The sequence below is a fragment of the Polypterus senegalus genome, chromosome 13, assembly GCF_016835505.1.
Source record: "Polypterus senegalus isolate Bchr_013 chromosome 13, ASM1683550v1, whole genome shotgun sequence".
NCBI lineage: Eukaryota > Metazoa > Chordata > Cladistia > Polypteriformes > Polypteridae > Polypterus > Polypterus senegalus.
This window is the reverse complement of record NC_053166.1, coordinates 156,297,603-156,325,601: the sequence shown is the minus strand read 5'-3', so window position 1 is coordinate 156,325,601 and position 27,999 is coordinate 156,297,603. Positions and strand designations below refer to the sequence as shown.

The 27,999-nt window shown below is 44.7% G+C and overlaps 1 protein-coding gene across 1 annotated transcript; it reads right to left on the bottom strand.

Annotated features, from left to right (window-relative positions):
- Positions 1-466: 466 nt before the first annotated feature.
- LOC120542343 (peroxisomal membrane protein PMP34) lies at positions 467-27,644 on the bottom strand. The gene is made up of 9 exons (XM_039774731.1): positions 27,398-27,644; positions 21,415-21,475; positions 18,598-18,664; positions 18,317-18,471; positions 18,069-18,185; positions 9,788-9,933; positions 1,390-1,485; positions 1,223-1,305; positions 467-1,014 (listed from the first exon to the last, which is right to left on the bottom strand). Exons 1-9 carry the CDS (start codon positions 27,467-27,469, stop codon positions 867-869), a joined length of 945 nt encoding a protein of 314 aa, XP_039630665.1. The 5' UTR covers positions 27,470-27,644; the 3' UTR covers positions 467-866.
- Between the last annotated feature and the right edge of the window lie 355 nt (positions 27,645-27,999).

Here is a 27,999-nt window from a genome sequence, read left to right as displayed (position 1 = left end):
TGGATCCTACCTAGGGTGGCATGGTGGCGCAATGGTAGCACTGCTGCCTCGTAGTAAGGAGTCACTTACTCAGGTCCTCCCTGCGTGGAGTTTGCATGTTCTCCCCGTGTCTGCGTGTGTTTCCTCCCACAGTCCAAAGGTAATGCAGGTTAGGTGCATTGGCGATCCAAAATTGTCCCTCGTGTGTGCTTGGTGTGTGTGTGTGCCCTGCCTGGGATTTGTTCCTGCCTTGTGTTGGCTGGGATTGGCTCCAGAAGACCCCCGTGACCCTGTGTGAGGATATAGCTTGTTGGAAAATGACTGACTGACTGCATCCTACCTCAAAACATGAAGCTCTGTTTCTCAGCTGTTTATCTCGACAAGATGAACCCAAGACTCAATTTTCTTACATTTTCACAGTGGGTACAGTCAGCACAGGTTGCCTCTGTAAAGGTGAAAAGGGCACATGTAGACACTCCATGATTTGTTTTTTTTTTTTTCCTGTCCCACCAATCTTTGCTGTCACAGTATAAGGCACCACTGAATGATGACGGGCGAACTCGCCGTCTCATCGTATCCTGGCCTGGCCTTACAGGGGGCTCTCTAAGCAGTAATGAAAACATACCTACATGCCTCTGACCAGATCAAGCTGAAACAGGAGTCTCTTTTATTTTTGGAGATTTCCAATAGTGGCAATGGTGTTTTTTGTCTGTGCACGGGTCACACGTTCTTCTAGGATTTCTTCTGACATCCCAAAGTTGTGCTGGTTTGACTGACTGGAGACTCTGAATTGGCCGAGTGTAAACAGGTTGCTGTTCAGACATGAGCTGACATCCTGAGACGTGGGGTACATGTGTGGCAATGAGCTGGTTTTTATCCTTAACTACTCAATGCTTGACCTTTCTGGACAGGCCCATCACCTTGAAAGTTGCGGCGGTGATCTTCTCATAAACCACGAGCATTAGGGCAGCAGTCAGCACCGTCTGCAGCAGCTTGGCCTCCAGGCCTTTATACAGCCCCTGCATGCCTTGTATCCTAGAATAGATAATTCCACAGGGTCACCAGACTTGAACCTGCACCACCGGAAGGCCGGCAAACTTGAAAAACAGGAAACGCAACATGGCTAAATGGTGTGGAAAAATCATTACTTTGGAAAAGGGGCGGCACAGAGTCCCAGGGCTATGCCCAGGTACCAGTTTAACCGGCCCTGTGCCAGCAGAGAGGTCATCAAAGTGCCACTCACCTGAGTCGTTCCTTAAGAAGCTGAAGCACACTCTGAATACTTGCCACAAGCCCAGTTTTGCCTTCAGTTTTGTACTGGCCAAACTAAAAAGGAGCACACAGACATTTGAACCCTCAGGTTCTCCTTTAAACCTTCCCCATACCACCCAACAATCCTGAATCTCTCACCCTCAGCATGGCCTGCACCGTCTGAAGCGGGTAGGTGGCCGTCACAGCAATCGCTTTGGCAACAGCTCCAATCAGAAAGATCTCCACGGATGAAATCTGTCGAGGAAACGGAGAGGGCATCAGGAGTGAAATCAAGCAGGACGTGAAGTGAGGTGATCAAAACAAGTGGAACTGAAGACTGCCAGTGTTCAACCAAGCCATATTTGAACTGTAAACTGAGCTGCTAACAAGAAAACCTGCAGTTCAAACGTAGTAAGTCCGTAAAAACAAGCTACAGTTTTAGTTTGTATCAAAAGAATCTTTTATCTTTTACAGTCGACCCTCGATATACGACCAGCCTGACATGCGAACAACTTGGTTTACGACCAAAATTTTTGTTTTGAATTACGACCAACATCTTGCGTTACGACCCGAATGCGGTTACGTGAATCCGCTTGTGCGATTGTAAACAAACAGCCGAGAGCGTTCGTAAGCGTCAATCGGAGCCCAGATACATGCGTTTGTGGACATAATTGCTAAGGAAGGAAGAGAAGGTAACGAAGGCAAAGAAAGCAATCACAATCAAAACGAAGAAGGAAATTGTGCTGAAATATGAGAGTGGCGTTCGTGTGACCGATCTTGCTAATATGTACAGCATGTCAAAATCCACCATCTCGACAATTTTACAAAGAAAAGATTTGTATAAGGAAGCTCCTTCCAAACAATAATCACCTTCCATTTCATTCTCCTCCTCCTCCCTTCCTGCAAGCCAAAGATGTCAACTTAAATGGTGAGTACAGTATGAAATTGTTGTTTCTGGTAGGCCAGGCACTTTTTATAACTTTTTGGTTAGTACATTAGAAAAATTATTGGTGTGTTTGGTAAATTATTCAATTAAGTAAGTGTTGCTGTGGGAGGTTCGGAACGCATTCTGGGTATTTCCATTATTTCTTATGGGAAAAATACCCTTGACTTACAACCAACTTGAGTTACAACCAGCCCTCGCGAACGAATTGAGTTCATAAGTCAGGGGTCCACTGTATTTCATTTCATTTGATTATATGAAAGAAAAAGGAAAAACAACCTTATTTATCAGCCTGGGATAATTAAGATTAGCATGGGCATCAGCCTGGAAAAAGAACCCAATGCAGCCGTTTTAAGATTATTAGTCATTTACTAGGGGGTTCACCTCCTGCTCGTTTCGCTCAACACCCCCCCACACAGCCTGCGCTACGTGCCAGCCACTTTGCGTCTCTGCTGCGCATGTTTGTGGATTTCACTTTCACCAAACAACAAATCGTTTAATTCTCGCGGATACACCTCTTAATTGAAAACACTACTTTTCCCTGATGGCAACACAAATTAGACGATCTACAAGTCTCCGACTTAAAGTTTAAATCCAAACAATATATTCCATCTCTTTTTTGCTGTTCCATTATTTCACCGAGTAATTTCCGTTTGCTTGTGCTAATGCGATCTTTACTATCATTTTTTGGAGACTTTCGAATTTTAGTACTTTCATTATCTCTAACCTGCTCTGCATGTGTATCACGCCAACGTTTTTGAACCTTGTAACGACGTTCTACTCTCTCTTCTACTCTTGGCCTTTTATTTCTGGCCCTGGGGCGTGGTTAAATCTCTTGGCACAAAGTCTCATCTTGCGGGATGTGAAATTATCTCATAAAGAAATCCAAGAAAACTTCTTTGTCCGGGTTTCTCAGATTAATTTTGTGTAAAGTGCAATACTTTTGGACATATGGATTTGTATTCATTATTGGCTGTAGAATTTCTACTACGTCCAATTGTTTAACTCTGATGTTGCATCACTTCTCCGTGATCATAAATATAAACCAGACTGAATTGTGGTTTCTTTGAAATTAAACTTGTAGTAGTTTTAATTGTTGGGGAAACCACAGATTCTCCTAGAGTAAGGTCCTGAATTGTGTAAATCTACGTTTTGAGCATTGACTGATGCAAACGTGAACAGATTATTGTGAATTCGGAAATCTTGCCTGTAGTGTAGTGTTTGTGGATTTCACTTTCACCAAACAGCAAATCTTTTAATTCTCACAGATACGCCTCTTCTTTGGGAAGAAACACTACTTCTCCCTAATGGCAACACGAATTAAATGATCTACAAGTCTACAACTTAAAGTTTAAAGCCGAACAATATCTACATACTGCTGTCATACCGCCTATGTCCATATATTCGATCTCTTTTCACTGTTCCATTATTTCACAGTGTAATAATTTCCGTTTGTTTGCTCTAATGCGATCTTTACTATCATTTTTTGGAGACTTTTGAATTTTCGTACTTTCATAATCTCTAAGCCGTTCTGCATGTGTATCGTGCCAACATTTTTGAATTCTTTACAACGTTTTGCTTTCTCTTCTACTCTTTGTATTTTATCTCTGGCCCGGGACGTGGTTAAATCTCTTTTGGCACAAAGTCTCGTCTCACGGGATGTGAAAGTATCTCTCTGGAAAAAGTCACGTCTCGTCCAAGGATTTTTTTTACTATAATAAGATGTAATCGCTGTTAACTTCACATGGAGAGAGGCTTTCAAGTTTAGGATGCAAGCTGCATGGAAATAACGAGAAGAAAAGTGAAGCTGTCCGCCATCACTCAGACGAAGATGTCTGTTTCCCCCTGAAATTTCACAAAATACAAAACTTCTGTGGACTGAAGAAACATTTCAGCAGCTGTGCACCGAGGCTTGAAGAGACTCTCGTCATGTGTCCCGAACAGACCCTTTTCAAGTACATTTTCCCACTGTTGTTTTCATTGTGTTTTATTATTTGTTTTACTGTATAACAACAAGCACATGTCATTTGTTTGGGCCAATGAATAATAAATATAATGAGGGCACTTAATGTGGGGTTAGTGGCGGAGAAGGGACAGTGCAGTGAGCGGGCACCTGTTTTGGTAAGTGGCGCAGGTGTTGAGTGACGCTCACGTCTTCAGTTTGGTCTACTCACGTCAGGCTAGCAAGTCTCTTTGCTTGAGGCGGATGTCCATGTGTGCTTGAAGCCATACATGTGAGGAGCATCTGGTGATGGTGGAAATCACTTGAGTACAGTGAACTCATTGCCATGTTCGAGAAACCAGCCTGAGATGATTTGAGCTTTGTCACATGGCACGTTATCCTGCTGGAAGGAGCCATCAGAAGATGGGCACACTTCGGTCATAAAGGGATGGATGTGGTCAGCAACAAGACTCGGGTAGGCTGTGGCATTTAAGTGATGATCAATTGGTACTAAGGGGGGAAAAAGTGAGCCAAGAAAATATCCCCCACATATTACCCCACCAGCAACAGCCTGAACTGTTGATGCAAGACAAGATGGATCCATGCTTTCATGTTGTGGATACCAAATTCTGACCCTGCCAACCGAATGTTGCAGAAGAAATTGAGATTTATCAGACCAGGCAATGATTTTCCAGTCTCCTGTTGTCCAAATTTGTACCCATTGTAGCCTCACTTGCCTATTCTTAGCTGACAGGAGTGTCACCCGGTGTGGTCTCCTGCTGCTGTAGCCCATCTGCTTCAAGGCCCGACGCGCTGTGTGTTCAGAGATGCTTATCTGCACACCTCGATTTTAATGAGTAGTTTTTTCAGTTACTATGGCCATTCTCATCTGACTTATGCCATCAACAAGACCCAGAGAACTGCTGCTCACTGGATATTTTCCCTTTTTCGGACCATTCTCTGTAAACCCTGGAGATGGTTGTGTGTGGAAAATCACAGCTGATCACCAGTTTCTATAATACTCAGACCAGCCCGTCTGCCACCAACAATCATGTCACGTTCAGAGTGACTTCAATCACCACATTTCATCCCCATTCTGATGCTCGGTTTGAAATTCAGCAGGTCATCTTGACAAAGTCTTCAGGCCGAAATGCAAGCATGTGATTGGCCGATTAGATATTTGCGTTAGCAAGCAGTCGAACAGGTGTACCTAATGAAGTGGCCACTGAGTGCAGATGTCCGCATGCGGATTAAGCCGTACACATGTGGCGCTGTACAGCAGCTATGCACAACTCTCATTTTGCTTAAGAGCAGCTGTCCACATGCGGGATAAAAAGACTGACAGACATGATTAGCATTCACAGACATGTACAGTACATTCAGAAAGTATTCAGCTAAAATCACAAATTCATTTTCCAGCCCACATCAAGCAAAACTTGATTCCTCAGAATGACAAAGTGAAAACAGGATTTATTCAAAGTAAAAAAACTGAAGTATCACTGACTGACCCAAGCATTCAGACCGTTTACTCAGTACTTGGCTGGAGCAATTTGGCAGCGACTTCCACCTGGGGTCCTCCTGGGTTTGACGCCACTGGCTTCACAGGTTTCCTGTAAGTCCTCCCTGCACATCTTCTCAGCTCTGTCAGGCTGGGTGGAGACGGTGGCTGGACAGTTTTAGCTTTTAGGTCTCGCCAGAGATGTTTGTTGGGATTCAATTCAAGTCCAGGCTGTCTGGCTGGGCCACTCAAGGACATTCCCAGGGTTGTCTCGAAGCCACTCCTGTGTTGTTTTCACTTTGTCCTTGATCCTGAGGCCCACAGCACTCTGAAGCAGGTTTTCCTTAAGGATATCTTTGTGCTTTTCTTCCGTTTAGCTTTCCCTTAACTCTGTTTTCACAGTTCCTGCTGCTGAGACCCAACTCCACAGCATTTTGTGAATCTCCCGTTCCACCACATCCCAAAGGTGCTCTAGTGGATTGAGATCTGGTGATGGTGGAGGCCATTTGAGTCCAGTGAACTCGCCGACATGTTCAAGAAACCTGGTTGAGGTGATTTGAGCTTTGTGACATGGCATGTTATCCTGCTGGAAGGAGCCATCAGAAGACGTAAAAAGTTGAGGTTAAAATTCAAATACAGTGGAACCTCGGAAACGTGCTCGCAATCCAAAGCACTCGTATATCAAAGCGAATTTCCCCATAAGAAATAATGGAAACTCGGATGATTCGTTCCACAGCCCAAAACTATTCATATAAAAATGATTAATACAAAATAGGAAGTAAAAATACATAAAACAAATTAACCTGCACTTTACCTTTAAAACAAATCATGGCTGGTGTGAGTTTCTAATCTCTTGTGGGATTCCACCCAACTCCCAGCGCTGTAGCAGTTCGCCGTATAAGCGTATCCAAAAAGATCCCAGACATGCTATGAGCGCCTGCCGTCGATGGGTGATACAAAGAACATTATAAAGATCCCACTACTATAAAGAACCGCGCTGTTGCTGTTTCAAGCTGAATAAGGCTGGTGTTGTTAAAGTACTGAGACTCAGCTTCGTGTTTTGAGGCGCAAGATGGGGACTCGCACTTCACAGCACACACGTGCATGCGCGTGCACACACACACACACACACAGAGTCACAATGCTGTAGTAAACAGTACACGCTCGTACGGATGTTGACTATATGAGTGAGGCACACAGACTCAGATGGAGAATAGGAGACGATTGCCCTCAAGAGAAGAGAGACGAGAAAGAGAGAGAGATAGAGAGAGAGAGACGCGCTGTGCGCGTGCGAGAGATAAGGAGAGAGAGGGGCACCATCAGCTCAGTTGTGATCACATGACGCTCAGCAGACAAAGTGTATCCATACTACTCGCATTGGAAGACATCGCTCGTTTATGAAGTCAAAATTTATTAAAAAAGTTTGCTCGTCTTGCAAAACACTCGGAAACTAAGTTACTCGTAAACTGAGGTTCCACTGTAAATGATTCCTTTAAAATGAGAACACAGACGGGAAGCACTGTCTTCTTTACAAACCCCATGCTTTCTTGTTTAACTGGCGGCTCCTCTGCTTCTCCCATACCGGCCATGCAACTACCTGCAGGTGTAGCCGACTGTCTTTCTGCTGGTCTGGTAGCCTTCTGTCACCTGGCTACTTACACGTGGCCGTCACGCCAGGCCAAGACTCGGGTTCCCCAGCGACCAGGATGCTCACTCTCCCAAGCCTCCCTGACTCCCACAGACTTATGCAGCGAGCCAATCTCCTTCTAAGGTCACCCGGCTCCTAAGATGGCTCATCTGGAGCGAGTGTGAGCCTAACACTCCTCCACTGCTCTTTCTGCTCGCTCGCTCACTCACACCGGATCTTTCCTTCTCCTGCCTTGTTCTCCCACTCTTAACCACCGTTCTCCATTTTCTTTTCTCTTTCCTTCCCTCTGTACTCGCGCTCCTACTATATATAATGGGGACGTGGCACAAGTGCAGCGATTAGCAGCTCCCAGCATCAATTAACAGATACGGACGATTCCTCACCTGTGCACTTAAGTAAGGAAACGCATGCGCCACATCGCCTCCGAGTACCGCTCCAGCCACACGACCACACCCCCTCTGTAAGCTGCGAGTGCGCCAATTATTTCAAAACTGGCCATTCTTGCTGAGCCGCAGACCCGCTATATCACACTGCCATACTTCACTGTTGTAATGGTACTTACTGCACAGGTGATGAGCACTGCCCGATTTCCTGCAGACGCGACGCTAACCTCTGCTTCATCAGACCTGAGAATCTTGTTTCTCGTAGTCTGACGAGTCCTTTAAGGTCCCTTTTTTGCAAACTCCAAGCAGCCTTCCACGTGTGTTTCTGTCTGGCTGCTCTGTCATAAAGCTCACATCGGTGGAGTGTTGCGGTGCTGGTTGTCCTTCTGGAACTTTCTCTCTCCCATCTCTAACACAGGTCTGTAGCCTTCCCCAGATCTGTGGCTCAACACAATGCTGTCTCGAAGAGCTTGGTGGGCAGTTCCTTTGACGTCATGTTGCTTCTTTTTTACTGCGATACACCTTGTCAGGTATGGGGCCTTCTATAGACAGGTGGTGGGTGTCTGTCCTAGTCGTGTCCAGTCAACTGAATGTAGCACAGGTGACTCCAAGCAAGGTGTAAAAACATTTCAGTGATGATCAATAGAATGGGAAGCACCCAAGCTAAATTTCAAGTGACATAGCAAAGGGTCTAAATACTTGTGTCAATGTGGTATTTTCTGCTTTTTACTCTTAATAAATTTGCAAACATTTCTAAAATGCTGTTTTCACTTTGTCGTTCTAAGGCATTTAATGTTACCTGATGAGGGAGAAAATAATTTAAATGAGTTTAGTGCAAGGCCGCAGCATAACAAAATGTGAAAAAAGTGAAGGGGCCTGCACACTTTCTGAATCGACGGTACACACTGTCAGAGATGCCCGGGAGGACCGGAGGAGGGCTTGCGCCTTCCCCAGACCATGTGAGGGCGACCGCTCAGGTTGCTCTGGGGACCACGGGTAGGGAGGCTGGAAGCTCAACCCTGTAGGGGCCCTTGGTCACTGCCAGGGGGCGCCCCTGTGCCTTTGGAGCCCTGGACCTCAGCACTTCCGCCACACCCGGAAGTGCTGGGAGGGAGAGGAGCAGGGACACCCGGAGTGCTTCCGGGGATACAGCCGGCACTTCCGCCACACTGGGGCGTGTCGGTGGGAGATTGCCGGGGGACACCTGGAGCACATCCGGGTGTGGGTAAAAGGGGCCGCCTCCCTTCATTCAAGGCTGGAGTCGGTTGAGGAGAGGACGAAGTAGGAGAAGAGAGTGGAGGCGGCCTGAAGACTGAGGCAAAGTGTGTGCGAGGCCTGGACTTGGGGTAGAGTGGGTTGTGTGGCACTTGAACTTTGTAAATAGTTGTAAATAAATGTGTGGTGATGTTTTACAACATGTCTGCCTGTCTGTGTTCGGGGCTTAGTCCACAGCACACAAACACAATGCAGTTAGCTCTACTGTGTGGTGTAGGTGGACAGAAATAACAGACAGCCGGTCTTCCACATTAATCATCTTCTTTCGGCTGCTCCCGTTAGGGGTCACCACAGCGGATCATCTTCTTCCATATCTTTCTGTCCTCATCATCTTGTTCTGTCACACTCATCACCTGCATGTCCTCTCTCACCACATCCATAAACCTTCTCTTAGGCCTTCCTCTCCTCCTCTTACCCGTCAGCTCTATCCTTGGTACCCTTCTCTCAATATACCCAACCTGTCTCCTCTGCACATGTCCAAACCAAGGCAATCTCACCTCTTTGACTTTGTCTCCCAACCTGAGCTGACCCTCTAATGTCATTTCATCTTTAACAATGCCAATTCCTGCTCTGTCTCCTGTGCCACCGTCTCCAGCCCATATAACACAGCTGGTCTCACTACCGTCCTGTAGACCTTCCCTTAATACAGTTGTAAATGATCTGCTGGGGGCTGACGTTCAAATGGAAAAAGCCACTGTACACCTGACACTGCTAAAACGAACATTAAAACAACTCCTGTATTGTCTGTCTGCAGGCAAAATGATTCATGTCTGATCTAGCCAGGAAAAGTCAGTGTGCAGTGCAGGGCACTTTACACGTCAGGCAAGAAATGATGAATTTTCATTTTAAATTTTGGAGACTTCATTACCTTCCTTCTTCCTCTGCCAGCCCGACGCTTCATCCCTTCGTAGAACATGAACTGCACTGCAGGATTGAAAACCAAGATGAGAGATGGCAGCACCCCGTTCCAGAGGGCCTTCACCCCTTCGCTTTTGACAATCTGCCTAAAGGCATCTGTGGGGAGGAAGCAGAGAGATGCCTTTAAAGGTCTGAAACAAGCATTTCTTTAAGAAGCCCCCAAAGGGGAATCTTAACATCAGGGCCCATAATAGTATTCAGCCTTAGGGTTAGGAAAGAAAATACCGTATATATACTCACTTGTAAGTTAGGTCTTGAAACGCAAAAAATCGATTATAAAATCAGACCCCGACTTATACCCCTGTTCAAAAATGCGACACTTCATTTTATTTATTTATTTTTATTTTTTTTACATCTTCTCGCCTCCTCCAGTCTCGCACCAGTTTCTCAGACACATCGAATTTTGTTGCAGCAGCGCAGTTACCAGTTTCTTTCATCACTTCAGTAACTTTTAATGTAAAACTAGCTTCATATTTTCTTCTAATCATAGATAAGGGATGCTCTTATGATTTCCTCCGGGTGCTCCGGTTTCCTCCCACAGTCCAAAGACATGCAGGTTAGGTGGATTGACGATCCTAAATTCGCCCTGGTGTGTGTGTGTGCGCCCTACCTGGGGTTTGTTTCCTGCCTTGCGCCCTGTGTTGGCTGAGATTGGCTCCAGCAGAGCCCCCCACGTGACCCTGTAGTTAGGATATAGCGGCTTGGAGGATGGATGGATGAATTTGGAGCCAGCAGACAGGAAAGTCTAAGGCTCCATTTCATTCATTTTCTACAGTAAATCCTTGCTATCTGTGAATTCTGTTCCGGTGGATTACTTTATCTCTTCCTATAAAGCGTTTTGCGAAACCAACACTTTAATGCCACCTTATCTGCAGAGAAGGTCTTTGCTGCGGGCCGCAGAATGGAGCAGGGACGAACATCGCGAGTTTGTATTCATGGCCATGCACAGGACAAAAATAAATTCCAAGATGCCTATCACGCTTGAGCGACACGTGCAGTTGACCAATTACAGGTTTGCCCATAGATGCCCGGTGCTTGGTGGCTGCATATGCACTACACTAAATGGATAAAAATGTGTTTACCAGGCACTGACAGGTGTGAGTAAGCCATTGAACTCCATTCATGATATGAAGTGGGGCCTGCAATTGTTCCCAATAAGTGCCAGTCATAAGCTCACACCGATTAACTCCCTGCCCACTGCACACATCCTTCATCACTGTTACCACTTGAATAGTTTAGTGAGATCCTCACATCCTCTGCAGTTTAGCGTCTAGACGATGATCAAACATGACCACCGAGGAAGTAGAAGTCGTAACAAGGTTTGTGTGTGTAAAACAGTGGGAGGATCATCACTGAGCCTTGAGGGGCAGCAGCAGAGGGCCAGTGTGTCCCCCCATGTTGGTGTCCTGCCTGAACCGAACCCCACTTGTTAGTGGAAAGTGTGGGTACAAAATCCTGGCAGAGTTTCAAAGAGCCAGAAACCCTGGTGGCACAGAAACTGTTCTGACTCTGCAGTAAGAGAAATGCTTCCAGAGTTCCCCAAAAAATGGGCATACAGAGACCCCTTTGAAGAAATGCAAGACAACTGTATTGCTCCATGGCTTTTCTTTGGCTGTGTGAATGTACAGTGAACCCTCGTTTATTACGGTTAATCCGTTCCAGACTCTACCGTGATAAACGAATTTTCGCGAAGTAGGATTCTTTATTTATAAATCGAATATTTTTGCAGTTAGAGTATAGAAAACCTGTTTACAACCTTCTAAATACATTTTTTAGCCCTCTGGACATGAAATAACACACTTTAGTCACCATTACACTCGTATTACCCAATATAGTAGACAAAATAAGAGAAAATAAGACATATTAGACATTACAAATATCATATTACTAGGCTCACCCGCCTTTTAAGGCGACCGACTTTTATCCTCAATTTGTGTGCGCTCCATGTGTACATCAGGCATGTTAAGTGTAGGAATAAGAACATCTAAGTGCCCATTCATAACATTTCCCGAAAACCTACGTTTTTTTTTATCACCTCAAGTGCCTGTCCAAAGTCGTACAATGTCAGCCCGAATCTGTACCGCTAAAGACGGAGTTTCATGCACTAAATAAGCTATAGATGAGAATAAGCAAGCACCATCTCCCCTGATATTTACTACGCAGTGAGGCATTTATACTCCATCAACATTAATTATTTCCAGAGACATAATTTTGTCTATTTTTCCAGCGCATCGCACACAAAAGCAAGAGAACGATGGGAGCACCAGAACTCTGCTCACATCGCGTCGATTCGTACCGCAAGCTGCAAGTAGTAAGTCTGTGATAAGCGGAATACCGCTACGCTTTGCACTCACGGGACAGGAGGACAATCCCGACCGCTTTTATATAGTAAGAAAGAAGAAGATGATTTCGCACAGTCTGGAGTAGAAAATCATCTGTTACCTGGAAAAAGAAACTACAAATCCCATCGTGCATTGCAAAATGGACGGGGCGTGTGTGAAACTCCGCGCCTGCGTAGCACTCACGGGACGGAAGGACAATCCCGACTGCTTTTATATAGAAGATTATTGTACTGTACATTTAATTACACACACACACAGTTCTTACACACAACCACTAACCTATGAAGGCACAACCTCAGTAGGAGAGTCTTCAGGTGGTGCAGTATCTTTAGCAGGTGCGTCGTTGTCTTCTTCCGCTGAAGGAGTACTAGGAGTAGGCAGCGGCTGAAGAACATCTTGATAGGCAGTTGCTGGCGCTGTCTTTTCATATGTGTGAGGAGGCTTTTGTAGGGTATTGCCATCTTTGATCATATCCAAGAGTTTAACCTTCTCCTGAATAGTAAGCATCTTCCTCCGGCACTTAGTTTTATTGTCAGAAGGCTTAGAAAAAGCAGCACGTTTAGGAGCCATCGTAGGGCTTAGATAAAAGTTCTCAGAAAGTGCATGTGTATTGACGTAAGCGTGTATGAGAAGAAATCGCGATAGAGTGAAGCCGCGAAAGTTGAAGCGTGATATAGCGAGGGATCACTGTATACATTTTATTATACCACAACGTATATTAGTAGAGAAAGCTGCATTTTAAAATAAGTTAGATATACGAGGGGGTACCCAAAAATAAACGGAAACTGAAAAAAAAAAAATGATTTTAATAATTTTTACTTACAAAAACTTTAGTCTCCTTCAAAATACTCTCCATGTGAATGAATGCACTTGTCCCAACAGTTTTCCCACTGGCGGAAACATCTTTGGAATTGCTGCAGCGATTTTCCTTTGACTTCCTCCACTCCACGGTACAAAAACGCTTTCCTTCGAGTTCTTTTTTTCGTATGCATGAACAAGAAAAAGTCACACGGAGCAAAAAATCAGGCGAGTAGGGAAGGTGGCAAGAGCTCCAAGACACACAAGTCAATTCAGAAATCTCTTCAATGGTCCGACGACGATCTTCGGAAATTGTATTGCAAACATTTTTCAAGATTTTCGTCATTCCTAATTGTAGAAGGTTCTCCAGGTCGTCTTTCCCCTCGTTTGAAACGTGAAAGCCACTCGTAGACCTGTGTTTTTACTTAACGCCTCCTCTTTAAAAGCAGTTTCAAGCGTCACTGCAGTTTCAGCAGCTGTTTTTCCCGAAGAGAAAACAAAATGTAAAGCAGACTCGCTGTTCTTTATGATCACTCATCACAAAAATCACAGAACACGTTTAATAAGCACCATATGAGTAATACAGAGCAACGCCACTGGGCAGACTGCCACAGAATACTGTAAGTATGCGACACCTAGTGGCGAAATTCACAACTAAGTCTAGATTGCGCGCCAGGTACAGATTCCAGTTATTTTTGGGAACCCCCTCGAAAATCCTTTCTTTGGTACCATGTTTCTGTTGCCTTAACATCTCTGCCCTTGTATAGGTTTAAGTAAGAGCTGTAATTCTAAAAGAACACATTCCCAGGGGCATGTGCCACCCGTCAGATACACTTGGTTTGATTCCCGGCCCAGTCACTGTCTGGGCAGAGTCTACAGCAGTGGTTCCCAACCTTTTTTGGCCATGCCCCACCTAGGCCTCTTTAAAATCATCATGTCCCCCACTGTAACATATACCTTATTCTTATTATTACCTTTTCAAAATGTGAACTCCTACTCACGTGGAGGAAGCCCATAACTGTCATTAATTTGGTCTAAACAAGCGTCCAAAGAACATGGAAACAAAAGAGGGAAAGGATAGTTGGAAGTACTGACAAAGAAATTAAAAAAAATAATAATACTATGATGTAATATGAAAATACAGCAAATATAGTGTTGAAAACATAAGAGATGTGATATTCAGAAATATAAAATAACTTTAATGACAGCTTTTTCTGTAATATTTTGATCATTTTATATTTTTGTTATATTGCAAAATTTTATAATCATTATTACCATTCATATTATTTTAAAGGTAAAAACAATTTCTAATTAGAAAATCCCATTGTAAAATTAAAAATTAAATTAATATGTATGTTCAGGCATCACGGCCGAACGGCTGGAGCGATTTACATAAAACTTGGTACACATGTTTCTCATTGGTCGACTAAAAACACTGTCGGGTGAAATCAACCTTAACCCACCCCCTTCTGGGTAGGGTTGTGGGTGATCTTGCGGTCTTTTACGCATGTTGTCATCCAGCTGACACTCGGAACGACCACCAGAGGGCGAACTGGAGGCGACTGCCAGCATTCTTTATGTTTGAGCCACACTGTGCACCCCTGTTACTTTTGAAATGAAATACTGTAGAGTTCTACGTGTGGAAGTGTGTGTGTCTGTCCGGCCCAGAAGTGAGACGTAGAGTCGGGGTGAGGACTCGAGCTCCAAGGATATGCAAGCGAGGCCAGCACAACAGTGAAAGGAAACCTCCTAAGAAACACAGTCGCTTAGCTGCTAATGCACAAACGATGCCAGCACTTCGGCAACATGAATCCTCCTAGCAGAGAGATGCCCAGAGTAGATCTGACAATTTCAATACTTTCTAGGATCCCGTGCGGCTTACACAGTTAGTATATAACAGGCGACTGCCAGCATTCTTTATGTTCGAGCAGCACCGCGCCCCTGTTGCTTTTCAAATTAAAGAGTTGGTTGGTTCCTAGCGTCATCTGGATGATAACATACATACAAAACTGTAAGACAAGGACATTAGTGAGTCTTTATTGTTTGTTAATGTATTTTTATATTTAAAATTGTGGGGTTTTTTAATTACATTTTTCTGAAACAATTTAAAAAATAACTCTTTATTTTCCTTCTGGGCAACACTGCGAATTTCAGCTAGTATAAATATATAAAAGTCAATGTGTGTGTGTATGTATGTATGTATGTGTCAGCACTACGTCAGAAATGCTAGAGCGATTTACATGAAACTTGGTACACGTGTTCCTCATTGTTCAACTAAAAATACTGTCGGGTGAAATCAACCATAACCCAACCCTTTCTGGGTAAGGTGGTGGGTGACCTTGTGTTCTTGTACGCATGTTATCATCCCGGTGACACTCCGAACGACCACCAGAGGGTGAACTGGAGGCGACTGCCAGCATTCTTTATGTTTGAGTGCCATCGCGTCTCTGTTGGTTTTGAAATTAAATAGAGTTGGCCAGTTACGAGCGTCAACTTGATGACAACATACAGTGGTGTGAAAAACGATTTGCCCCCTTCCTGATTTCTTATTCTTTTGCATGTTTGTCACACAAAATGTTTCTGATCATCAAACACATTTAACCATTAGTCAAATATAACACAAGTAAACACAAAATGCAGTTTTTAAATGATGGTTTTTATTATTTATGGAGAAAAACAAATCCAAACCTACATGGCCTTGTGTGAAAAAGTAATTGCCCCCTGAACCTAATAACTGGTTGGGCCACCCTTAGCAGCAATAACTGCAATCAAGCGTTTGCGATAACTTGCAATGAGTCTTTACAGCTCTGGAGGAATTTTGGCCCACTCATCTTTGCAGAATTGTTGTAATTCAGCTTTATTTGAGGGTTTTCTAGCATGAACCGCCTTTTTAATGTCATGCCATAGCATCTCAATTGGATTCAGGTCAGGACTTTGACTAGGCCACTCCAAAGTCTTCATTTTGTTTTTCTTCAGCCATTCAGAGGTGGATTTGCTGGTGTGTTTTGGGTCATTGTCCTGTTGCAGCACCCAAGATCGCTTCAGCTTGAGTTGACGAACAGATGGCGGACATTCTCCTTCAGGATTTTTGGTAGATAGTAGAATTCATGGTTCCATCTATCACAGCAAGCCTTCCAGGTCCTGAAGCAGAAAACAACCCCAGACCATCACACTACCACCACCATATTTTACTGTTGGTATGATGTTCTTTTTCTGAAATGCTGTGTTCCTTTTACGCCAGATGTAACGGGACATTTGCCTTCCAAAAGTTCAACTTTTGTCTCATCAGTCCACAAGGTATTTTCCCAAAAGTCTTGGCAATCATTGAGATGTTTCTTAGCAAAATTGAGACGAGCCCTAATGTTCTTTTTGCTTAACAGTGGTTTGCGTCTTGGAAATCTGCCATGCAGGCCGTTTTTGCCCAGTCTCTTTCTTATGGTGGAGTCGTGAACACTGACCTTAATTGAGGCAAGTGAGGCCTGCAGTTCTTTAGACGTTGTCCTGGGGTCTTTTGTGACCTCTCGGATGAGTCGTCTCTGCGCTCTTGGGGAATTTTGGTCGGCCGCCACTCCTGGGAAGGTTCACCACTGTTCCATGTTTTTCCATTTGTGGATAATGGCTCTCACTGTGGTTTGCTGGAGTCCCAAAGCTTTAGAAATGGCTTTATAACCTTTACCAGACTGATAGATCTTAATTACTTCTGTTCTCATTTGTTCCTGAATTTCTTTGGATCTTGGCATGATGTCTAGCTTTTGAGGTGCTTTTGGTCTACTTCTCTGAGTCAGGCAGCTCCTATTGAAGTGATTTCCTGATTGAAACAGGTGAGGCAGTAATCAGGAAATTGAACTCAGGTGTGATACACCACAGGTAGGTGATTTATAAACAAGGGGGCAATTACTTTTTCACACAGGGCCATGTAGGTTTGGGTTTTTTTTCTCCCTAAATAATAAAAACCATCATTTAAAAACTGCATTTTGTGTTTACTTGTGTTATATTTGACTAATGGTTAATGGCTGGTTGATGATCAGAAACATTTTGTGTGACAAACATGCAAAAGAATAAGAAATCAGGAAGGGGGCAAATAGTTTTTCACACCACTGTACATAAAAGACTGCAAGACAAGCACAAGAGTGAGTCTTTGTGGTTTGCTAATTTATTTTTAATTTTTAAAGTTGTGTTTTTTATTATATTTTTCTCAAAAAATGTAAAAATAAAAACACTTTATTTTCCTCCCGGGCAATGCTGGGTATTTCAGCTAGTATAAATATATAAATGTCTCTCTAAAAAATAAAAATAAAAATGATTTGTTTATTTTTTTCTATCATTTTTGACAGTGAATTTCTGTTTTTTCATTTTATAAATTGTTCAACGCACCTAAATTCTCAAATTGCCCCCCTAAAAAATGTAATTGCCCCCCAGTGAGGTGTGTACCACCCAGCAGTTGGGAATCGCTGCTCTAGAGTCCAGTACAAAACAATACAATTTATTTTTTTGTAGCCCAAAATCACCCAAGAAGTGCCACAATGGGCTTGAACAGGCCCTGCCTCTTGACAGCCCCCCAGCTTTGACTCTCTAAGAAGACGAGGGAAAAACTCCCAAAAAAACCCTTGTATGGCAAAAATGGAAGAAACCTCAGGAAAGGCAGTTCAAAGAGAGACCCCCTTTCCAGGCAGGTTTGGCGTGCAGTGGGTGTCAAAGAGAAAAAGGGGGGTCAATACAATACAATACATAGAACAGAACAAATCCTCAATACAGTATAAAAATAAAATTTTACCAGTACGGAGCAAAATTTAACAGTAGATGATATCACATAATAGGATCTGGATTTGTTCAGAGTCCTGGAGACCTCGGCCATCAACCTGCCTCCCCCAATTGGCCATTCCACAGCTGGGATAGCACTGGGCCAGCCAATCCGATGAAAGGACCCCTCTACGTGATGATTCCTGCGGTCCCCCAGTAGAGATGACTTTACCTTAGGCAGGCAAAACCACTTGGCAGGACGTAGAAGTGAAACAATCCAGCTAACCAGTGTGGTTTTATGCCACCTAATAATCCTTGTATGGCATCCAATACAAAGAAAGCGGTACTCACCAAATATGCCCGCGTAATGCGTCTGGTGAAGCTCTGTACTTCTGAACTTGGCTCCCTGTAACTTCAGCCGGGTGTTCATGACCCACATGGGAGTGGTGAGAAGCACATTAACTGTCCCTGGACAAAAAAAAAAAAGAGAAAAGTCTAAAATGAACAATAAACTAAAAACTGCAGCTTGTATGCAAACCTCTCAGACACTCAACTCACAGCCACAGCACTACGCTGTGCTTCATTTACAGCCCTCTAACCTGAGAGGATGCCCATAAGCAAGTCCTTTCCCGGCTGAGAAGCAGCCTTCCCATTCGCCAAGGCTGCCTTAAGACTGTTGAATGTGTAGAAATAGACAAAGTTGGAACAGCAGAGACTGGAGATGACTGGGAACCAACCACGGTAGAGTGCAGTTCTACAAAAAAAAAAAAATTAAATGGGCAGCATATAGAAAACGACACAAATGGTAAACAAAATGGCAACTATCGCAGTAGGTCATTCTGGGATTGCTTATGTGGTTAACCCAGAGACGGGTACTTACAGGCCTTCTTCTTTAGCGATTTCAGCCAGTATTGAAGGTGTCGACTTGGGTGTCCTGTTTGCATCCACTGGAAAAATCAGAGGAAATCGAGAAATCACCTGTCAGAACCACAGGGACAGATGACAAGAGATGTGTCCACATTTATGTGCTTGCATGTGTGCATAGAGACGCCTGAATTTTTTTGCATGTAAAGATAGATGTATGTATGCACTGTATGTATGCCTGTCTCCCTTTTATTAAGTACGCTGGTACATTCATTTCAGGATCTTCAGTGTTTACACCCTGGCACTGCAGCAATTATACAGTCGGGTCCAGAAGTATCTGTACAGTGGCACAATTTTCATAATTTTGGTTCTGTATGCCACCACAATGGACTTGAAATGAAGAAATCGTCACATGATTGAAGTGTAGACTGTGACAGAAGGCCCTTTTGCATATAATCCAGGGGAACAGACATGGGCTGCACAATACCTCCCCAGGGTCGCTAGATGGCAGCCCCCTCTGGGTGGCAGTGGTGCCTCAGATTCCTGCAATGCTCCATGGGAGATGGAGTTCTCCGCAGCCCTGTTGGGACCCGGGGTGGCTACCAGGGGGTGCTGCAAGGGTTCCTGAGCCCATCTGGGCGGTTCTTCAGCCACACCTGGAAGTGCAACTGGGAACGGGTGATCACGCACCTGGAGCACTTCCGGGAGGACCATAAAAGGAGCCAGCAGCCACCACTCCGAGTGCCAGAGTCAGGAGGAGGACAACGCTTGCCGGGAGGAGTGGTGGTGAAGAGAAGTGTGTTTTGTGCTTGCGAGACACGGGGAAGAAATATAAAAGTTTATTTGTGTTTTATATGTGCCTCCAGTGTCAGTCTGTGTCGGGTTGGCACCGATAAAGCGTCTTATTCCACAAGACTTTCAGCATTAATTCATTCAAATGGGTTAAACAGAAATGTTGCATAAGCTGTTTAGGAATGACAGCCACTTTTATACATGGTCCCCCCACTTTCAGGGGCTCAAAAGTATTTGGGCATTTGAATGACCAGCTGTTCCATAGCCAGGTGGGAGCAGGACCCTCATTATTTCATTATCTTTTAAGCAGGTAGAAGGTGTACAGTTGATACCAAGTGTGGAATTTGCATTTGGAAGCTGTCGCTGTGAATTCTCAGTATGAGGTCCAAAGAGCTATCCATGCAAGTAAAAACAGGCCACCATTAGGCAGAGAAGACAAAAGAAGCCCTTTAGAGAGACAGTAGAAACACCAGGAGTGGTCAAGTCAACCGTTTGGTAGATTCTTAAAGAGAAGGAACCCACTGGTGAACTGAGCAACACCAGAAGGTTTGGAAAAACCACAGCAGACAACTGGCACCCTGCCTTGCGCCCTGTGTTGGCTGAGATTGGCTCCAGCACACCCCTGTGACCCTGTAGTTAGGATATAGCGTGTTGGATAATGGATGGATGGACAGCAGACAACTGTGCTGGATGATCGCAGAATTCTGTCTTTGGTGAAGAAGAACCCCTTCATGACATTCAACCAAACCAAGACCACTCTCCGGGAGGAAGACCTATCATTGACAAAGTCTACAATCAAGAGAAGACTTCATGAAAGTAATCACAAGGTGCACACCACTGGTAAGCCTCAAGCAGAGGAAAGGACAGATTAGACTTTTCCAGAAAATATTTTTTAAAACACCAGTCCAGTTTTAGGACAGTTTTCTTTGGACAAATGAAACTAAGATGGGTGTCAGTGTGACAGAAAGAGAAGAAACGGCTCATGATCAGATGAATGGCACATCATCGGTGTTATGGCCTGGGCATGCGTGGCTGCCAATGGAAGTCGGTCACTGGTGTTCACTGATGATGTGACTGCTGGCAGAAGTTGCAGGATGAATTCTGAAGTGTAGCGGGCGCTGTACTGTCTGCTCAGATTCAGACAATTAATCCAAAACTGATAGGACGACACTTCACAGTACAGACGAGATGAGCCAAAACATACTGGGACAGCCAACCAAGTGCTTTGAATATTCTTCAATGGCCAAGTCTTTCAAGTGACCTCAACCCAACTGGACACGCATTACTGAAGGCGGAAAGTCCAACGAACAAGCAGCACCTGAAAAGAACTGAAGGAAAGGCCTGGCCAAGCATCACTAGGGTGGTCACCCAGCACTCGGAGATGGCCGTGGGTTCAGACTTCAGGCAGTCATTGAACCGAGTATTGAAAATGATTGTTACATTTATGATTATGTTAAGTTTGTCGAAATGCTTTTGAGCCAATGAAAATGGGGGGGGTGGGGGACTGTGTACAAAAATGGCCGTCATTCCTAAATGGTTCATATAATGCTTTTGTTAAACACCTTGAACTAAAACTGCAAGTCTACACTTCAATCATGTGAGGATTTCTATCATTTCAAATCCATTGTGGTGGTGCACGGAGCCAAGACTATGACAATTGTATCACTTTCCAAAGACGTATGGATCTGACTATATGCATGAGCATCTGTACCTGCATTTCAAAACAAAATCCTAAAATCAATCAGTGTGTACTCAAAAGTCTGTATCAGTGCCACCAAAGCATCTCCACTGTGATAAACTGCAGTTGCAGGTGGGTCATGGCCTAATATCCCTCTGTATATGGTGAGGTACCCTCTGAGCTTAGCCTATAGGCTGAGTTGCCCTGGTATTCTGGGTAGGAAGGGCACCTCTCATTTGTTAATAACCACTGTAAAGTGTGTCTCTGCTCTGTACAATGCCTGGCATCTGCATTGCCCACCACAAGTCTGACTATCTGTCACCTCGGTTAGGCAGTATGCTAAAGTGTAGAATCTGCACTTACCTTGCAATCGAATCCTCGCAGTGTCCAGAGGATAAAATACAGTCATGGCAGTCATACTACCCTGCATAAAGATCAACACAAAGAAGGTCATCCTAAAGGCAGTGCTTACTCGATGTTTTAGTGCATAACCCTTACCCTTATAGATCAAATGAGGTCAACACAACCTTACCTTATTCACTCGGTTTTCTGAACCCTGGTGTTTCCATGACTGGGTTCAAAAACTAACCCAGGAGATGCTAACAGGTTTATTAATGACAAGGTCATTTGTCAGCATTCCATATCGTACATTCGGCTCCAAGATTCATTCTTTTTCACTTCTCACTTAGTAATTGCCCTAATTAATCACTCCTCGCTTGATTTCAAAATATACAACAGGGAAGGATTCTCACGCCTAGAGTTTATCGTAGTGCTAAATTCAACTGGATGTTTCTTGAGTTGCTCGTTCAACCCTTCTCTACATTATCAGTCCGCATTTCTCACTTTAGTTTTTCATCAAGATGCAGGGTTTTTTTTTTTTTTAATTGCAAAATCATTCTAAGTTATGAAGGAGGCAGTGAGTTTAAGGTCCTTTGTTGGCTCAATTATCAGTTAAAAGGAACAGTCGAAATAAACACAACACAACATGCATTCAAACGCACTTAGTTCAATTTACGATTAAGGGATGGCGGGGGCTTTTTCAACATAGGTGGCCTAACTGGCACCATCCTGTAATGAAAAACAAAAAAGTGGACAGTGAGAAATGTAACTGACCAGGTAAACAATTTTACTTGACCTGGGCTGTATTTGTAGATACACTGACTGAGTATACAGAGTGGCACATGGAAAGGCAGTGCCACCTTGGCTTTGACAGGCAGAAGATTCCTTTAAGAAGGGCGGCATGGCATAGTAGCAGCACTGCTGCCTCGCAGTAAACAGACCAGAGTTCACATCTGGGTTTCTTCTCAGAGTCCAAAGATATGCAGGTGTGGCATCCGGCTGGGGATGGAGCCCAGGAGGACCAGAGGAGGGCTTGTACCTCCTCCAGACCGCCCTGGTTGTATTGGGGCTTGGAAGCCCAACCCTGTAGGGGCCCGTGGCGCGCCCCAGTGCCTGAAGAAAACTGGAGCCCAGCGTGCTGGGGGGAAGAAGACAGGGGACACCCGGAGGGCTTCCGGGTGCGCAGCCGGCACTTCCGCCACACTGGGCGTGCCTGGAGGAGGAATGCCGGGAAGCAGCTGGAGCCCATCCGGGTTCCTATATAAGGGGCCGCCTCCCTTCATTCAGTAGCCGGAAGTCGGGTGGAAGAGGACAGAGCTGGAGAGAGGAAGGGCAAGAGAGATTGTGAGAGGCCCGGACTTTGGGGGATCGGTACTGGAGGCACTGGGTTTGTGCACTGACTTTTGTACATAATTGTAAATAAACGTGTGTGTGGTGGAAAAAAACGATGTCCGCCTGTCTGTGTCCGGGTCAAGTTCACAGCAGGTTAGGGGTGTGTGTTTGTGTTCTGCAATGGACTGCCATCCTGTCCAGGGTTTGTTCCTGCCTTATGCTAGCTGGGATAGGCTTTAGCCACCTCTCCTGTGACCCTGATCTGGATTAAGCAGGTTAGAAAAAAACATGACATTATATAATATATATAAATAAACTGTGTATATAAAGTCATATTAAAAAGATTGGGAACCCCTCTCTGCCTGCATAATAACAAAAAAGATAACAGTGATACGTCTTTCATTTCCTAGGAGTACTGCAGTGTTGTATGAAATGAAATCAAATGTGAAAAACTGGCTGTGCTCAAATGTGGGTCCCCTTGCCATTTTGCTGATTTGAATGCCTGTCACGGCTCAATGCTGATTACTTGCAAAATCTATAGATATGAATGGAGGCCTGCGGTGGGCTGGCGCCCTGCCCGGAGTTTGTTTCCTGCCTTGCGCCCTGTGTTGGCTGGCATTGGCTCCAGCAGACCCCCGTGACCCTGTAGTTAGGATATAGCGGGTTGGATAATGGATGGATGGATGAATGGAAGCGAAGGTTTGTGATACGGTTTGCATATTTGTAGCTGGAGATCCACAAAGGGAGAGAATGAATCAAATATCATAAAGTAGTTTTTATTCCTGAGCTTTCAGCTCCTGCCAGGAGCCGTCATCAGAGGATAATGATTAGACATACAAGAATCAAAGGCAATATATAGCAAAATTTGGTTGGGGTGGGGTAATGAGGTGGGGTTAGGAGGGTGTTGGTCGTAAAGTTTTATTTATCATGAAGATGTTCTTCTTAAGTTTGCATATGCTGGGTTCATGTCCAGATATCTGTTAATGGCATTTTCGTTTGATGGCCAAGATTCAGCCAGCTCTCTGGCCTTAAATCTTACTTGTATGTTGTCCCAGTTAAATGTGTGTCCGGTTGAATTTGTGTGCGTATAAATCAGTGATGGGGAGTCCTTCCTTCTGATAGCATTTTGCTGCTCCTGTATACGTGTTGCGATTCTTTTTGACGTTTGTCCTATGTATACCGCTGGGCAAGAACTGCATGGAATGCTATAAACTGCGTTTCGTGTCTCTGCTGCCCATTTCTTGTTTTTGGCATTAAAGAGGACCGTACGCAGACTGTTTGTGTGCTATTCCGATGCCTGATTTGGACAGGACACGTGCTGCTCCTTCTGACACTCCGTGGTGTTAAGGAAGTGTGCGCCAGGTGGGATGGGGGGGGGTCAGACTGGAGTAGTAGCGAAACAGGACAGCGAGGAGGGCCCACTCCTGACGTCACACTTCCTCCTTCCCTTTGCCCGCAGCCTGTGTCTCGGATTAGCGTGAAAATATCGCTCCTGCAAGCGAACTGCGACTCTTAGCGCAATGAGAGAAATCGCAAAATCAACCGGAATGTTCAAGCAAATTATAGAAAAAATCCTGATCTAAATCTGTTAAGTAGTTCTCTCATTCGCTAGCTAAGCGGAGGTAAGGAATGCCCCAAGGCTGGTGCGCTGCATGTCTCTCGGATTCGCGCAAATAAATCGGAACCGCAAGTGAACTGTGATACTTCGTGCAGTGAGGGAAGTCACAAAATCAACCCGATCTAATTTCGTTAACCCTGCGTTGGGCTGGCACCCTGCCTGTGTTGGCCGGGATTGGCTCCAGCAGACCCCTGTGACCCTGTAGTTAGGATATAGCGGGTTGAATAATGGATGGATGGATGGAAATTCGTTAAGTAGTTCTCTCGTTCGGATAAGCAGAAGAGGGAGGATGGATGGATAGTTCTCTCGTGAAAAGTGGACAGACATACAGTCATTGGACTTATATATACTGTATATAGCGCTATAAACACACACACACAAAGTACACACAGTGACTCCCAGAGAGTATTCAGACGCCTTCATCTTTTGCAAAGCAAACTTTACTGTGTTATAGAGTTCATTTTAAGTGGATAATTTTGCCATTTTTGTCCATCAATCTACACTCAACAACTCAGTATAACAATGTTTTCAGAAATGTATTAAAAATTAAAAGAGTTGAAAACTCTCATTCCTAGAAGTTACCAACTCCTTTGCTGTGGCACTCCAAACTGTTCTCTGGTGGTCCTATTTGCTTTAATTCTCCTTGTGATGTTTCTAGAACCTGATTGGACTCCACCTGTGGCAAACTGAATTGATTGGACATCATTTAGAATGAGACACGTGTACCTGTATATTGAATGTCCCACAATTCACATGGCGCTTTTCCACTGCATAGTACGGCACGACACGGTTCAGTTCAGCTCACTTTTGGGGGTTTTCCACTGGGAACAGTACCTGGTCCTTTTTAGTACCACCTCAGCCGAGGTTCCAAGCGCAACCGTTACCAAACGTGACGTGTAAACTCTGCTGGTCACTGATTGGCCGGAGAAAATCGTCATTACTGCGTCACTGGCTATTCTTTTCTTTAAAGGTACACACACGCGGAAGTTGGTGTCCCGTCTCTCCATCGCTGGACGCAGTTTGTTGCATAAGTGGATGAATGTTTCTTCAGACATTCGAAAGTTCTCCAGCCACTGAGTGTTTGTAAAACCGGGAACAATCACATCCCACCACTCTGAAGCACGGTTAAATGTCCAAACAGATGGTCTGTTGCGGCGACTTTTTTGCAAAATGTGGAAGATCTGTAATATACAGAATCGGCATTTTAATGTTACACTGGCAGTTAAGTTCATTTTATGCTTTGCAACAGTGATAAAAGTTAGCTAGTGATGTGCTTTTTTTAGATGCTTACCCTTGCGCGTCGTCGAGCTAAAGTGTTGTCGTTGTCTGTGTGTTGTTGTAAAAGTTCCACGGTGTCACGGCAGTAGAGGCGGAGCAACTATAACGACACGTGAATAATCCCGCCCACTCTAAAGCGGTACTAAACTGCAGTCGAAACGCGAACTGAGCCGAACCAAGGTGAGCTGTACTGAACCGTGCTGTGCCGTACTATGCAGTGGAAAAGCGCCTGTAGAGTCAAAGGAACTTTATGTAGACCTCCATGGTCAAATTGTGGTAAGGCATTAAACCATTTCTAAAGCTTTGAGTCGTCCCAGGGAGCACAGTGGCCTCTAAAATTGTGAAATTGAAGAATTTTGGAACTGCTAGAACTCTTCTGAGAGTTTGCTGTCTGGCCAAACTAAGTATCTGGGCAAAAAGGTTACCACAAACCCAATGGTCACTCTAACAGAGCCTCAGAAGTCCTCTGCTGAGAGGGGAGAACCTGGTGGAAGGACGACCATCTCAGCAGCACTCCTTTCAATCAGCCATTTATGGCAGAGTGATTAGACGGAAGTCAATCTTGAGTACAAGGCAGATGACAGCCCACTTGGATTTTGCCCAACGACATTTAAAGAGACTATGAAAGCATGAGGAAAAGGATTCTTGAACTCTGTGGACAGAAGACCAACCACTACACCTATGCTATGGGGTGCTTCTCAGCAGTAGGGACAGGAAGACTGGTCACAATTGAGGGAAGGGTGAATGCAGCCATATACTGCGAGGCTCTTGAGTGCACATGGCCTCAGACCAGGGGAGCTAGTTCATGACAATGACCTGAAGGATTCAGCCAAGACAACGTGGCTTCACGTCAAGTTTCTGACTGTCCTTCAGAAACGAGGGGGGGTCGGGGGATGGTGTCTTCATCCAACCCGAGAGAGCCTGCAGAGAAGAATGGCAAAAAATCCCCAAACCCAGGTGGGCGAAGACTGTCATGACAGATCCCATGAGGATTCAAGCCTGGAATGGCTGCGAAAGGGGCTTCACCTACGTTCTGGCTACTAAAGGGTCTGAATACTTGTGGCAATGTGACATTTCAGTTTTTTATTTAACTTTGCAAAAATGTCTAAAATCATGTTTTCACTTTGTCATTCTGGGGTATTGAGTATTGACTGATGTGGGGAAAAGTTAATTGAAATAATTTTAACATAAAACAAACTATGAAGAATATAAAGGGGTCTTTCTGAAGGCACCGTATATATGATGTGTGCCTGTGCATATTTCATCACTAGTACCATGAATGCAAATTAGGACAATGAGGTTCAGGAATGAATGAATGAATATTTGGGTTATTTCACAATATTTTACACGTGTCGTTTATTTTTGATCAGTGCTCTGTGCTTCAAATGTTTTTCTACGATTTTAACGCAAGGCGCAAGTTTCAAATCCTGTTCGATTCCGCGGTGTTTATTTACCCCTGCAGTGCCGACCAGACAGGAACCAGCCCTGGACGGGGCGCCGGTCCAATGACGCTTGAACAGCCGTGACGCACGCCTTTGCCATGCGGGACAGCAGACGTCGTGCACGGACGAAAATCCCAACAGGGACGGGAAGAACGTGGAAACTCCACGGGGACGGCTCCCAGCCTGACGCCCAAACCCAAGACTTTGGCGCTGCGGTGCAACAGGGTACATCTTCATTCCATTCTTAATTTGGAAAATGAGTCGTGCCAACTGTGGGCAGCTCGCCTCGTGACGTCGTTTCAGTCGCGTGCCCGCCTGCAATAGCCTCCACACTTACCAGCGCGCCTGCCACGGCGTGAACCAGAGTTTCGTAGGATAGAATCGACGTAGCCGTTCGTCCTTCGGCCATGATTCTTAGTGTGTAGCGTACAGGGGGACAACACAACTCTGTGACACACTGTGCGTTCACACCTCCTGGCAGCGTCCTCCTTCCACCCTCCCGGTATAGACTCTGCTTCTGCACCTGCTCCGACCGCGGTCCTCATGTGTCACGCGACCGCCTGAGAAATGGGCGGAGCATGAAGATTGACGCCGTCTTCCTGCGGGGGCTTGATGGGAATTGTAGTTCTTAAGTGGATGTGGCGCGGAACAGCGCTGTGCCGGGGAGCAGTTAGGCGTTTCATCTTCAACTACAGTAAGTTGTTGTTACTTCACATTAGGAAGGCGAGTATCAAAGGTATAATATATATAATTCTATATTAATGCTGAACTTTTTTTTTTACTACATTGAAACGTAGACAGTGTGATGTAGAGGGTTCTGAAACTATAATGTGGCTGCTTCAATCTGCACCTTCATCTCTCAATTAACTTGTTTGTACTCCATTTGTAAATATCGGGGGTAAACAATTCTAGCTGTACCTTCATCACGGAATTTTTTTT

What these genes read in the sequence shown, in the direction of transcription:
- LOC120542343 (XM_039774731.1), bottom strand. Translation starts at nt 27,469, where the DNA reads ATGGCCGAAGGACGAACGGCTACGTCGATTCTATCCTACGAAACTCTG. An exon ending in GCATTACGCGGGCATATTTG is followed by an intron (nt 9,934 to 18,068) that starts GTGAGTACCGCT and finishes TCCTCCCCACAG; the next exon opens with ATGCCTTTAGGCAGATTGTC. An exon ending in CGGTGCAGGCCATGCTGAGG is followed by an intron (nt 1,306 to 1,389) that starts GTGAGAGATTCA and finishes GCTCCTTTTTAG; the next exon opens with TTTGGCCAGTACAAAACTGA.